This window comes from Rhineura floridana, chromosome 1 (assembly GCF_030035675.1).
Source record: "Rhineura floridana isolate rRhiFlo1 chromosome 1, rRhiFlo1.hap2, whole genome shotgun sequence".
Classification (NCBI taxonomy): domain Eukaryota; kingdom Metazoa; phylum Chordata; class Lepidosauria; order Squamata; family Rhineuridae; genus Rhineura; species Rhineura floridana.
In genome coordinates, this window is record NC_084480.1 from 130,638,708 (window position 1) to 130,654,494 (window position 15,787).

The following is a 15,787-nucleotide window of genomic DNA, read 5'->3' on the forward strand; positions in this document are numbered from 1 at the left end:
GACAGGGATAACCTGGCTTCAGTTATTCACGCTCTGGTAACCTCCAAGTTAGATTACTGCAATGCACTCTACATGGGGCTGCCCTTGAAGACGGTTTGGAAACTGCAGCTTGTGCAAAATGCAGCGGCCAGATTGGTAACAGGGACCAGATGGTTCGAACATATAAAACCGATTCTGGCCCGCTTGCACTGGGTGCCTGTATGTTTCTGAGCTCAATTCAAAGTGCTGGTTTTATCCTATAAAGCCTTACATGGCTTGGGACCACAATACCTGATGGAACCTCCCGACATGAACCCACCCATACACTAAGCTCAACATTAAAGGCCCTCCTCCGGGTGCCTACTCCGAGGGAAGCTGGGAGGATGGCAACAAGGGAGAGGACTTTCTCAGTGGTGGCCCCCAAATTATGGAATGATCTTCCTGATGAGGTACGACTGGCGCCAACACTGTTATCTTTTCGGAGCCAGGTCAAGACTTTCCTCTTCTCCCAGGAATTCCGGCATGTGTTTTTAAATTGTTTTTTTTTAAAGTGCTTTTAAATTTGTATATTTGTATATTTGTTTTTAATGTTTTTAATTGTTGTAAACTGCCCAGAGAGCTTCGGCTATGGGGCGGAATACAAATGTAAATAATAATACTAATAATAATAAGTGGATATAGAATTGCTGCCTAATTCTCTTTTATTCTCTGGAAATATACAAATGTCTCAACTGACGGAATAGATTTAAAGGTTAGAGTACGACATGTATGGCTTCTGCAAAAGAGCACTTTGGGTGCAATCCTATGCTCCCTCAGAGGGAATCCCAGGGTTCATAGGATGGATCAGGTCTGCCACACTGACAGAGAAAGAGTACCTACATCAAAAAGGACAATCCAATGCTGAAGTCAATTTTGGAGTTCTGACATCAGAAGGGCCAAAAAGGGGACATTCCAGGAAGGGTCTGGCATACAAAGGGCCTGGCATCCTAAAGCCTCCTTATCCCGTCATGCCCACAAATTAGGGGAAAATTTAGACACGCTTCTGAGTGTATCTAACCCTCTCCTTCCCCTTTTGTCTCCCCTTGGAAACAGTGGGAAAGAAATAAAAAATAGAAATTGTTTAAAAAATATTTTTGACCTCCAGAACTGCCTCAGTTCTGATTTCTGCCTGGTAGCATACCGATGAATGAGGTGGTTATACCTCCTTGGTTGGTTCCCCCGCTCCACCCAAACCTTAGGATTGCAGCCTTAAACTACCTTCTTCTTGAACATCCACATTGTTTGCTTCCTTGTTTTGGGTGATTTTATGCTGAGACCTCAGCATGATGAAGTTGCTCAAAAGGTCAAAGTCACTTCTACATGTCCTAGGCAGTTCAAAGCGAGCTGGCATTTTATTTCCTGATGTGTTGTTTGCTTCAGCCAGTACCTCCCTGCAACTGACAAGTTGCAACTGATCATTTTCTTCTTGGTTACCAAAATGCCCTTGTTTTCTCGTTTCCTTCTGTGGGGTTTTTCTGCTGATGTTCTCTTCAGTAGATGCATTGTTACCTACAGTAGATGTACACCTGTACTGTAGATGTACACCGAATATAGGCTCCAAGAGCAATGGAGGAAGTATCTCTTTCTTCTGAGGTGACAAACAAGAATCCATTGTTCCCCTATAATCAGGGACATCAGAAGGCTCCACTCTATTGTTAGCAAATGAATTCTTCCTCTCAAGCCAATCTGTAAAGAAAAAAAAATGGTAAGAATGTTGTCCCTTTTCCTCATATGTGTTTTTCTATAGCCCTATTCAGGTGTTAATCCCCTGTAATCCCAGGGTAAGGGAGGTGCAGGTATGTGTGCGTCAGCCCTTTACCCCACATTTCCATGCATGCCAGCCCTGCCCACTCCACTTAGAAACCCTCCTTCAGACCTTGTCACTCAACACGGAAATGTTCAAGATAGAGCAGAATTGAGCATGTTGGGGGCAAAACTGGTGCATGAGTCACTCCACACATGTGTTGTTTAAACAGTCAGAATAACACCTGAATAGGTTTTTCTATACTGAATATACCACACTCAGAAATATATATATATATATATATATAATATTAAAAGGATGTCAAAATCATGGCCCAAAACAATAGTTCCCTATATCCATCAAGATTAGAAAAAGTGAGCATCATTAGAAAAATATCCTAATATAAAAAATTATGTAATACAACAGAAGGCTGTCGAATCTCTTTCCTGTAAGGTACACCTGTTATCTATGCTTATGCTGTACAGTATTCTCTCCTGTTGCAGTTAGGTGAAAAAAGTTGCCCTCTGAACCTTTTTCAAGTTGCAGAAGAAGGAAAAAAGTTGATATATGTTTCCCTGTTGTCATAGTCCTAATCACCAACCAACAAAAGGAGGATGTCACCCAGACACAGATGTGGGAAACATTGGGTCTATGAGCTCTGTAGTGATGAAGGGTTATGAACTTAGCCACAAATACATTCTTATTTTCCAAGCTTATTGAAACTTCTTGTAGTAACAGCTGCAAATAGCACTTGCAAAAGGGCCAATCTGCACACTACATTTTCCCTACATGGTAACATGCCTGTAGAGTATAACATATGACAATCATGTGACAATCACATGAAATTACATTTTTCTGCATGAACGTGTACAATGTTGCCAGGGTGAACTATTCTGCCCTTATTTTGTGTGACTTTTCACAAGCTCCTTGGTTTGAGAGGCTAGCATGGATCTAGCAATCTAAGTCAAAGTGAACCTGAATGCTCCTTCCAAAACCCTCACTGAAAATGAAAACATTTCATTTCATTTATACACTAGTGTGAGACAGCCTGAAATTGTTAATGCCCAGCCTTCCGAACTGGTTCCTAATCTAATCAATGCAACACTGCATCACCTTTCAATTGGCTTTGGAGAGCCCTTTCAAGAAGCATTTTAAACTTCACTTAAACCCTTGAGTACTTCCAGTGATAAGCAGGAACGAGACAATAGTTTGTCTTCTGTGCCTGACAATTACCATTCTAGGACCACTCAATTTTTTTGTGAGTCTTTGTAACCAAAGGTTATTAACTGTCTCAGAACCTCTGAGCTCCACAAGTCTCCAAGTCCTCCACAAGTCCCCTTTCCTGAATTCCCCTGTGCATCCCTCTCAATTTTTACTGATGGTCACTCTGCCCAACAAGGGTTTTGAAGATCCTGAGTGGGTGCCAGTTTTTACACCTCTGAACTCCAGGTGATTCCAGAGAGTGGCTGGGATTATGAAAGTTTGACTGACCCCTGTATTCCTGGCTTTGTGCCCTTTTCTACACTCCCACTTACAGTGGCCTCTGCCCGTTAAAACTATGCTGCAGCTGAGGGAAGTCTCTGACTTTTACCTTCTTTTTTAATTTACTCTGATGCTCTAAAACCCTCCCACTATGTGTGGACATAGCACCATCTATTTCTCTCTCTCCTGTCAGCTTTCCAATCCTCATTGCAATTTCCTCCTCCTTTCCACCCAAAGCCAAAGAAATCCACTGCACAACCTTGCTGCAGCATCACTTCTCATCTCCCTTTCTAACACTTCCATTTCTGTGAGATTTCACAGCTAGCTATTAAATTGGCATTTCTTATACTTTATCAATAAAATTCAATTTCTGCAAGAATTCTGATCTTGCCTCCATTGCTCTCTGAGTATATTATGATCTGAGTATATTATGATCCACTATCTTTACTAAATGCTCAGAAATTACACACACTGTGCTCCATTGTATTTGGAAAACATGCTAAGTTCTGGGCTGACTCTACTCCACAGAGATAAGAATCAGGGTCATTATGGGAAACAGTTCCCCTAACACATTATTTAAATTCCCATCAGTCAATTTAGACAATTTGTGTTCCAGGCTATATTCCCTGCACATGGAGAAGTAGTTTGCAGAGATAAGTGTACCTAGAAAGTGTAGTAGTAACTAGGAAGCTATGATCATTTGAACGTTTCCAGTTGTGCAGTTTACAAACTGAGCTTACATACATACTCAATTTGATTGTAACTTGATCACATGCATTACAGAAAACACAAAGGGAAATGTTATATGAGAGAGGGGAGGGGCAACCAGAGAGTGTGTATGATCCTTCAGGGTGATCCGTAAACTTTGATTTTGGCTTTACGTCTGAAAACAACAAAATGGCCTTACCATCAAGTAAATGTGTTTAGGATTGGAGTGCCAAGTGAGAATCTGCTACTATCAATCATTAAACTGAAAATCTCTATTAAACCAATTATCTTTGTCATTTTATTCTGTGAAAAAATTCTGACAAAATGCAAAATACTTACTGCCTAACTGAGAAGTAGTAATTTTTGAGAATGCTTCTACATTAGTACAAACAAGTCCTTCTCCATCACTTAAATCTGTGCTCAGTGCTTCTAACACACATGGTACAGCCCCCGTTTCTGTTAACTTAATCCATTCATCTTTTTCTAGGTGGCTGAACACTGAGATCTCTTCATGTACAGACAATAGTGTTTTCAATTCTGTAACTGGAAACTGCTGACATATAGGTACAAAAGTCTGATGGTCTATGAAAAATGGATAAAAATGCAATTCCTATTAATTCCAACCTGAAGAAAAAGTTATTACTGAAAAGAATATACATGCGACTTTATTTTCAAAGGTATACTGTGCTTAAAATTATATCCAGTCCTGGTGTAACAATGTAATATTAAAAATGGATACATCAGGTTAATGAAATATATGTACTTCCCTTTCCACATTAAATTTCTAGTTTTTCTAAGTACAATAACATCTGTTTCTTATCTAGAAATGCACAAAACTACCCTTTTACAAGCATATCACTTGTAACTAAGGAAGTTAGAGAATTCCAACAAAAATGAAAACAGGAGTGGAAATTACCAATGTTTGCTTATTTATACCATGTACCAAATGGAACTCGATTCAGCAAATATAATTGATATTTGCTGTTGTTGCTTTCAGTCTGCAAGTGGTACATAATTGATTAAGTTTACCACCTCCACCCCATTTGCATTGTTTCCTTGGCACTGAAATGAATGAGGTGAAATAACGTAATGACAATGTCATAATTTACGTAATTAATTACATAAATTATGTAATTTTGCCACAGCAGACAGCGAGACAAACAACATAGTTTGGGGTATTGTAACTGACAAATTGTAACAGAACAGCAACAGTGCTGCATGCAACAAATACAGGGTAGAGTGAAAAACTATGCCTTATTACATCCTTACTTAGGACTTCCTTTAAAAATGATCTCTCTGGCATTCAGCTGTGCCAACCCCATTCAAACTGTCCTTTAAATTAACTCTTTCTTTTAAGGGAGATATCTATTCCCCATGACACTACACCAGTTTCACAATATACACTGGTAAATCTCTGAAGGAACAGGGTTCCACATCTGGTTTCTATCAAGGACACTTCTCTCCCTGCCCTCAGTGTTCATATCTAGTACCTAGAAAGCATGTTCTAGTACCTAGAAGGCATGATCAAGAAGGTATTCTTATCAGAGTATAAGACTGCAATCCTATACCATTAGCTGAGAATAAGCCCCAATTAATTTAGTAGGGCTTGCTTTTGAGTAGACAGATACAGGATGGCACTGTAAAGATTGCATCAGGATGCAATGGAAAATAGTATCTTAGATGCTGTGCCCATCTCAGTCCCACACATGAAGCTAAGGGCATCTTTGAAGAATTTTAGATCAGGAAAGGATAAAAAAGGAATAGGAAAGCATAAGGGTTACTCTCTTCTAGAAGGCTATTTCCCCAGTCTTCAAAGCAGCTACTGGAGAATGCTACTCAGCATAGAAAATCCAGAAGATCATAATTATAGACCTCCTTCATCACAGCTAACTTGGCTCTTATTTATATAGCATCAAAGTCATATAGGGAGTCATCATTTTTAGTACATAGTTTTTAAATACCATAAACAAACTCAAGCTAGGCAAAGCTATAAAAGTCAGTAAGGGAAATATATCTGAAACCAGTGGTTTCCTGTGAGCTCCAGTACATACATCTGTTGCCAATTAGCTGCCAAACAGATGATCAATGCTTTTTACTAGGAATGTCAGAGAATTCCAGTGTAAACAGAAGCGGAAATTGCCAATGTTCACTTATTCGTCCCATGTATGGAATGGAAATCAATCCAGCAAATGTGATTCATATTCTCTTTTGTTGTTTTCAGTCTGCAAACAGTAATATAGTAACTGATTACATTTTCCCCATTTGCATTGTGTTTCCTTGGCACTGAAATGAATGGCCTATGAGCAACGTAATGATAACATAATTAATTATGTAAGATTCCACCACAGCGGACAGCAAGCCGAACAACATCGTTTTTGTCCGAAGCCAAACTGCAATGGAACTGAAATAGTGCTACATGCAATGAACACGAGTAAGAACAGAAATCAATGACTTATTACATCCCTACTTGTTACCAGCTTGGGACTGAAGGGTCCTGAATCCAAGCCTTCCTTTCTGTATAGTCCCCATAACAGGAAAGGAGATGGAAGCTGAATTACGTCTCTCACTCCTCAAAATTGCTGATCATAGTTGAGCTGACAACCCCAGCCATTTGTTCAGTCCCCAGTCCCATGTCTGAAACTATGCACACAGGAACATAGATCCTATACCAGGAAGTGCATACACAACACCCTTTTGCATGTTCACAGCACAGCATGTCAAAACACTTTTTACTTGTGTGTATGTACATGAGTCCCAATTAGCAGGGCATGAATCATCTCTCCTCTATTGGGTGGGTGGGGCGCATGCGTGAGAGCAGGAAGTTGGAAGCCTAAGGGTAAGCTCCGTCCCCTCCCAGACATTTATTACACTTTTGCGATTGTCTAAGACTCTAAATTTACCGTTTAAAAGAATATTATTAATTGTGATGCTCCCTAGTAGACTGGGAGGTAAAGAATACGAGGTTGCAACTTTCTTTAAACTCATTTCTGAGCGGCATCGAGGTGCTACTGCTACTCACAACACACTCAAAATGGCAGCAAAAACAGCTGGAATTATCACAGAAGATCAAGCCTCTAACTCGGAACCTCTAGTAGACCCGGTGAAGTCCCAGATAGCTGCCTTACATACCAGCCTAATAAAAAAGTGGGACAACAGTTTTAAATCAATTGAAGAAAAAATAACTTTAATGGGAAAAGTGAAAGAGATAAGTAAGACAGCAAATGAGACTCTGGAAATCGGTATCCAGCATACAGACACCATCAGTCATTTAATTAAAAGTCAAATAGAACTGCAAGACAGACTTGATTATCAGGAAAACCACGGGCGTAGAAGAAATCTTCACATCCATGGCATGAAGGAATGGACAGATAATGTAGATATTGTACAATTCTTATTAAGTTGGTGGAAAGACCTCGCCCCAGACACAGATTTGTCTGCAGCTGACATTGAACTGGCTCATAGAAGTCTTGGCCCTAGACCAAAGATTAACGCCCCACCAAGAGATATTATTGTAGCTTTCTATAATTTTGCCAAAAATGAAGCTCTTATTAAAGTCCTGTGTGACAAGGTCAGGTGGAATATGGACAGACTATTTTATTCCTGCAAGATCTCAGCGCACAAATGTTAAGTTGCCGTAAGTCTTTTAAACCCGCTACGGATTTATTAAGAGAAGCTGGAGTTAGATATAGATGGGGCTTCCCCTTTGCATTGATTGTTGAGACAGATGGGATACAACTTAGAGCAACTAATAAGAAAGAAGCTACTCGAATTCTGGCATTATTTAATCTTGCCTCTCCATAGGAAGAAGACCTGGAGTCGGATGATTTAATCTCTATGGTATTAGCTGGAGAAGACTGGAAAAAAATTCCTCAGGGAACAAGATGCTGCCGGTGTCTACGAATGGAAGCAGCACATTGCAAAGGTCTAACAACACAGCAAACTAGCTCTACTGCTGTGAGGAAGAAATAAGTGAAGAAGCTTTAATATTCGAATGCAGTTAATATTGATATCTCGTGACTACAGTTTAAAAAAGTATGAGGTTTAATGGCTTAAATTGATGTTGCAAAAGTTTTGTATGGTAATTTTTAATCTGGGAGGGGTGGAAGCTGGATGCTATTCGCTTGAAGTTTATTCCCAGTGATGGTTATACTTGGGCAAGTATACAGTTAATTTTTCAGCATGCTTACTAGCCCTCTTATGTCTCGTCACTTTTCAGTGTGGATGGATTGTTAGATTCATCTGCAAGGTTGGGATAAATTCCCATTTCCTTCATTTTGGGTTTGTTGGGTTAAGGGAGGGGAGAGGGTATAGAAAGGATACTGGGGATCACAGAGGATTAGATATTTTATTTGAGTTGGTTGGCAAATTAGTATCATTGGTAGAGGTGGAATACTCTTTTTCTGTACTATTAATGATATAAATATATGTATATTTCTAGTGTGTTAAGCTTTAATGTTGGATATCTGTAATGACTCTTAATGTGAGAGGCTTAGGGGATATGATCAAGTGTCGGAGGGTTTCCGATTATATTCGTACTCAGAAGCCCTCCATCTTCTTTTTACAAGAGACATACAAAGCAGGAGCCCCTGGCCATCTTCTCCCACACTCCTACTTCGGAACACAATACATTGTTCCCGGAACTTCTCATTCAAGAGGAGTCGGGGTAGTGTTGGCAAAATCTATGGATTTCAAACTACATAAAATATTAAAAGATAAAGATGGTAGGTTCATATTTATTTCTGGCCTACTAGCCACCCATCAAGTAACTCTAGCATCAGTGAACTTGCCAAATTCTGGCCAACAGAGCTTTCTAGCCAAAATGCTGAAGAGACTTATTAGGTTGGCAACAGGGGACATTATCTGGGGGGGGGCTTAATGCTGTATGTAATGTTGATTTGGATAAGAATACTTGTCAGACCTTTGGGCTCATTTCAAGGGAAAAGTTGTGTAGCTGACATATAACCCGATTTAAATTAGTAGATGCTTGGCATAAAGTTAATGCAGGGATCAAAGATTTTTCATATCTTTCTTCTCGTTTTTACTCTTTTTCCAGATTAGATTATGTAGTCACGTCACCTACTTTATTATCATCAATTATTCAAACCAATATTCTTCCCAGGATTGTATCAGACCATGCAGCAGTTGAGGTTTTCATTAGTATGTCTCCAGATAATTCATTCAGCCCCTCTTGGAGATTTGATACTTTCTTATTGAAGAATCAGTTGGCATCTCAAGCTCTGGCTGGGGCTCTTGAGGACTATTTTTAATTCAATATCACCCTGGAGGTGCATTTTAATACAGTATGGGATGCAATGAAAGCTACTGTCAGGGGGCATTGTATCGCAGAGGTGGTGAAACATAAAAAAAACCTTGACCCGATTAAATTACAATTGATGGAAGAGATTAAATCTTTGGAACACCAACATAAAATTACGAGTTCCAAACAAATTTATGCTAAATTATGTAGAAAATGCAAGGAAGTATTGGACTCTACCAAAATAGCTAAATCTTTATGGTTCATAAAATAAAAATGCTATGAATCTGGTAATAAATGCTCCAAGTTATTGGCATACGCATTATGCTCTCAATGCCAATCCTTGCATATACCTGTAATTTATACAAAAGAAGAGAATCTCACTTATGACCCCAAAGAAATTAATTCCACCTTTGCTAACTATTATGAGGAGTTATACAAATCTGCACCCAAGGGGGAGAATTCTATTGTAGGTTATCTTCAAGACTTCCAGCCACAATACTTACCAGAAGACCAAATTCACCAATAACAACAGAAGAAGTGGCCACTGCTATTAAAAAATTAAAACAAAATAAAAAGCTCCTGGCCCGGATGGGTTTGGCAGCTCTTTTTATAAAAAATTTAAAGATATTCTTATTCCACATTTAGTTCAATTATTTAATCTTATATGGAATGGTGGACCTTTACCTGATACATGGGGAATGTCCTGCATAATTTTGTTACCAAAGCCAGGTAAGGACAGGAAAACAGTGGAATCATATCAACCTATAAATCTATTAAACCAAGATCAAAAACGATTTACCTCCATTTTAGTGGCCTGCCTTAATACTATGATCTCAAATATAATTCACCCAGACCAGACAGGTTTTATCCCAGGACACCATATTTCAGATCCGATTAGACGTCTTTTGAATGTTATTCACTACGTGACAACATATAAATATTCCCTGGGAGTTCTTTCGTTAGATATTTTCAAGGCATTTGATTGTTTAGGCTGGGATTATCTCTTAAATGTTTTAGCAAAATTTAAGTTGGAAGAGACTTTTATATCAACAATATCACATTTACATGTCCCTACTAAAGCTTTGATTAAGACTGGTAAACTGGATTCAACTCCAATTATTATTGAAAGAGGAACCAAACAAGGGTGCCCCCTTTCCCACTTGCTCTTCGCCCTCTCCCTGGAACCGTTGGCTGGCTGCACATTTATATAGTAATGTCGACGTAGGGGGATACTGCGGAGAGGGAGATGAGCATCTAATTAATATGTATGCTGGTGACATGGTACTGATGTTAGGGGATCCAAAGTCGGAGGTGCAACCTCTTAAAGAGAAGTTGCATAAATCTGCGGTGGTGGCAGAGCTCCAAATTAATTATAACAAATCATCAGGTATGTTTTTTCATACGCCACCTGGTCATCAATTGGAAATTAGTAAAACTTTGGAAATATCAATTTGTAATACTTTGTTTTGATATTTCGGGATAAAAATTCCAAAATAACTATCCTGATTATTCCGACTTAATTTCTACCCATTGATAAGTAAACTTAAAAATTACATAAAACAATGGTCTAGACTTAATCTCTCCTTATTGGGAAGAACAGTTTCCATATTTATGAACATAATCCCAAAATTCTTGTATCTCTTTCAGGTTCTTCCCAGCTTCCTTCATCCAAAGCAGATTAATAAATGGCAAGACATATTAAATAGATTTGCATTTCAAAAGAAAAAACCTCGGTTAGCAAAGAAACTATATTACACTTACATGGATGGAGGGGGAGGGAGACTCCCTAATTTACAGATTTATTATTCAGCCTTTCAACTTCGTCAATTGAGCTTTATAATCAGGATAACAAATAAAACTTGGATTCAGTTGGAGGATCATATGTTACACCTCAGGTCATTACCATTTACAAATTTACTACACTCTTCTCTACACTCCATAGTCAATCTGTTTACAAAAGCTACATTTTTAAATTGGAAAAACTGGCAATCGAAAATCTCACCAATACGTTCTCCATTAACTCCATTACAATCTTATCCTAGTATTACAGATGAGACACTTAGGAAACACCTTGCAAAATGGGAACGGTATGGATATTTTAGGCTTTAAGACTTCTACAAACAGGATTGCCCAATTACATTGGATCAGCTTAGGGTAAACACCAAATTTAGATCTAGGATGGCTTCACACACTTCAGTTGATTCATATTCTCAAAGGTCCAGCTCATGCTACTCGCCCGCTTATTGCATTTGAACATGCAGTGTCAACATTGGGTTTTAGAGGTAAAGGTATCGTGTCTGTGTTTTATAAAATATTACTAGATACACAAATGGGTCAACTTACCGGTCTCAAAACTCAATGGGCACAAGATTTAGGTTCTGAATTGAATAACACAGATTGGAAAAATATCTGCTTGTTTAAATATAACAAAACCATATCTGCTACCCATAAAGAAAGTAGCCTTAAAACACTACATAGATGGTATATAACGCCAACCCGTTTGTCATATATCCTCTAACATGAACCTGCTTTGCTGGTGTGGATGCTCTAACAAAGGTACATATTTTCATTCTTGGTGGACATCTCCTAAAATTATCCCATTTTGGGATTTGGTGCATAAGGAACTCATAAATATTATGCAAGAGATTATGATATTTACTCCTGAACTGTTCCTCTTATCATTGTTTCAAGATGTAAATGCTAAATTGAAGTCTAAATAATTGATTTCTAAATTATTAATGGTGGCTTGTCAAACGGTTGTGAAAAAATTGAAATTAAAGGATTTGGACAATGCAGTATGGTACAGAAATATATGGAATATGGCTTTATTAGATAAAATTACTCAAAGTCTTCATTTTCTACAAAATAAGACTAAATCAGATGCATATGTTGCCACCTAGTGGTTATTTATTGACTACACAACTAAACGTGGTTTACATGATCAGCTCCCATTTACAGCTAGATTCATTTGGTTCTCTTAAAGAAAAAGGATTTTTTTTAAAAAAAAATTGCTAACCAACTCATAAACATTTTATTGTACTATATAAAGTATATTTATAATTCTTTTATTTATTTTTTCTTTCCAATATATTGAATAAATGAGTATTTCTTTACATCTTCAGTGATCCCGGGATATGATTGTTGTTTCTGTTTAATGTTTGATTGTTTGTTTGTTTTTCTGTATAACAAATATTCAATAATTTTAAAAAAAATTCTTTTCCTGTATTGGAATGCATAACAGAATGACAGCAAAATCCAATGCAAGTCTATTCAGAAGTAAACTTACTGAATTTAATGGGGCTTACTTCAAGGTAAATGGATAAACACACTTGTTAGGGAGTAAGCCCTACTGAACAAAGTGGTATTCACATTCACGTAATCAAAGCACTACATGTATGGTTATAGCCATGTTTTGGAAATTGTTATGTTCCTTACAAATCGGATACACAGGAGATTTTCAAAGACGGGAAAGTGTCTTGACACTATTGGATATGCCAACTATTTTCCCCTTTGAAAATAATAACAACAGAAAAAAAGTAACCTGGGATCAACTTACAAACATTGGTGTAAAGATTACATTGATTATACTTTGAATGCAACTTCATATGCTCGGTTATTCTAAAGTTTCATGGATCTGTTGTATGTATTATAAATTTGGAATTAGGATAAATCTGAAATCAGAACCTGTACTTATTTACCTGCTAGTAATAGATCATTCATGGCATTTTGATATTTCTCTGATTGCCACACCAGGCCCTCCAAGTACTCTACAGTGGATTCTGTAATCAAATTGCTAAGGAAAAGAGAGATAGAAAAGGAAAAGTTACTTTAGGTAGAGGGTGGCTGTGTCTTACTTCTAGACTTCCATTATATTGTGCGAGGAGGTGGGAAAAAAACAAGCCAGACACATGTATGAGGTAAACTAGGGCCGCTTTATTAACTACAACTTAAGAACGTATGAACTTAAGAACTTATAAACCTCTGACTTCTAAAATACATAGGGAATTGAAGCATATGCGGGAAATCCATTAATCTTTGTCAGGCTCCTAAGCCTGTTATGCCTGGGCGAGCCTACCCCGCAGGGAGTCAAGCTGGCTATGCTTCCAGCTCTTTCCCCCTGCCACACCCTTTAGGTGTGGAGGGAGATCTTCCTGATTCACGCCCCCTGAAGCCCCATAACTCCAGGTGAGTGACACAGGTTAACCTCAACAGTGTCTATACCCTGCCCCACAAGGTCCCACAGCTCTGTGCGCAAGGCTCTGCGATAACTGTTCACCTGAAAAGTGCCTCAGAGCACTTACCGCTTGTACTCCCCTCTTCCCTTTCCCGCACACACCTACCACAGGAGGAGGACAAGTCTCAACTTAGTCCTTCTTCCCCCACCTGGCCCAAATGGCCTCTTTCAATCCCCTATGCAGGTCTTCTAAGGAAAGGTCATTCCCTAAATTGGAAAGCTGAACCCCATCATCTCTATAGAGCTCTTCCCTATAATTCTTGATCTCCAGATGAGGAATTATTCCATCACCCACTGTCAGAAATGCCAACCTGAGCTCTCTATTAACTTTCCTACCCGCCGGAACTAATGCCCTAAGTTTCCCATCACCTCTCCAAATTTGCCTAGGCAAAATATTAGACCATAAAGGTCAGCAGGGGCATGGCCTTACATAGCCTCCCCTGCTCCTCCCCCGCGCTGGCGCTCTTGGTGCTAAAGAGGTCGGAAGTGGCTTCATGCCCTTCTTCCTGCCCCTCGCGCAAATGCACTCCCGCCCGGACCCTTTTTGGTGCTGGGTGGAGAGGAGCGGAATTGTGTATATATATATATGGGGACTATAAAAAATGATCATTTCAATCGGGCTTCAGGCCTGGACATGGGACTGAAACAGCCCTGGTCGGCTTGGTAGATGATATGAGGAGGGCGTGGGATAGGGGCGAATGCACCTTCCTTGTCCTCCTTGATCTCTCAGCGGCTTTTGATACCGTTGACCACGTTATCCTCTTGGACCGCCTGGAGAGGTTAGGTATGGAGGGCACTGTATTGCAGTGGTTCCATTCCTTCCTCTCTGGTAGGTACCAAAGAGTGGCATTGGAGGATGAGGTTTCGGATCCTTGGCCTCTCACTTGTGGGGTGCCACAGGGTTCCATCCTCTCCCCGATGCTGTTTAACATCTATATAAAGCCGCTGGGGGCAATCATCAGGAGATTTGGGCTGCAATGTCATCAGTATGCGGATGACATGCAACTCTATCTCTCATTTAAATCTGCACCGAGGTTGGCTGTAGAAACCCTGTCCAAGTGCCTGGAGTCGGTGAGTGGCTGGATGGGAAGGAATAAACTGAAGCTGAACCCTGACAAAACCGGGGTACTGTTTGTGGGAGACAAGGGAAGGCTGGGGGATGTGGACCTGGTGCTCAACGGGGTACGATTGCCCCTGAAAGACCAGGTCCGCAGCCTGGGGGTCATTCTTGACTCCCAGCTGACCATGGAAGCTCAAGTCTCGGCTCTGAGCCGGGCGGCGCTGTATCAACTCCATCTGATACGGAGGCTGCGCCCCTACCTTCCCAACCATCTGCTCCCACCGGTAGTACATGCCCTGGTCACCTCTCGCCTAGATTACTGTAATGCGCTCTACGTGGGGTTACCCTTGAAAACGGTCCGGAAGCTGCAACTGGTACAGAATGCGGCGGCTCGTCTGATTAAAGGCAGCCGCCGGCAAGATCACATCACTCCAGTGCTGAAAGAGTTGCACTGGCTACCGGTTGGTTACCGGGCCCAATTCAAGGTGTTGGTTTTGACCTTTAAAACCCTATACGGTTTTAGCCCAGTCTATCTGAAGGAGCGCCTCCAGCATCGTCAGGGATGCCGCTCAACAAGATCAGCCTCGGAAGACCTTCTCTCGATCCCACCGGTTAAAACAGCTAGACTGGTGAGGACTAGAGAGAGGGCTTTTTCAATAGTGGCCCCCACCCTGTGGAACTCTCTCCCAAATGATCTCCACCATGCCCCTTCTATGATGAGCTTCCGCCGGGCCTTGAAGACCTGGCTCTTCAGGCAGGCTTTTGGGGTGGGTTAGGTTTTTATTGTTATGGTTTTAAATGTTAACGTTTTAATGTATTGTTTTTATCTTGTACATCGCCCAGAGTGGCTGGACATCCAGCCAGATGGGCGACTAATAAATTTATTATTATTATTATTATTATTATTATCATCATCATCATATTACAAAAGGTGAGTAACAGTTGCAATCTTCCCCCTTCACCTACTGTACTTCCCTTTTGCTTCCATTTCTTTACATTAATATTTTGGGAGAAAACATTAGCTCATATTAGCTTAAATGATAATATCAAATATTAGCTTGGATCATGCTAGGAAAAGGAAATATATACCCTAATAAAATGGGACTGCAAAAAAAGGGGGGAGTCAAGGGTACCCAAATTTCTAAAAACTATTATCTATTCTATTAGAACAACAAATATGAACAAGAAATTAACAATATCTAAAAACACAATTTATTGTAAAGAAAGAAATGAAACCTAATAGTAAAAGGATAAATTTCACAAAAACACACAAATGTCATGACA

At 39.7% G+C, this 15,787-nt stretch overlaps 1 protein-coding gene across 7 annotated transcripts in view; it reads right to left on the reverse strand.

The window, feature by feature from the left end:
• Positions 1-15,787, reverse strand: part of SHOC1 (shortage in chiasmata 1) — a 107,777-nt gene that overhangs the window by 37,289 nt on the left and 54,701 nt on the right. For 6 of the 7 annotated variants that reach the window (XM_061632188.1, XM_061632178.1, XM_061632171.1 and 3 more), the window contains 3 exons: positions 12,908-13,002; positions 4,292-4,534; positions 1,237-1,704 (listed from right to left, as the gene is read on the reverse strand). In XM_061632188.1, the coding sequence (XP_061488172.1) occupies positions 1,237-1,704; positions 4,292-4,534; positions 12,908-13,002 (806 nt within the window). The remainder of the gene's footprint in view (positions 1-1,236; positions 1,705-4,291; positions 4,535-12,907; positions 13,003-15,787) is intronic. The other variant, XM_061632209.1, reaches the window with a different exon arrangement.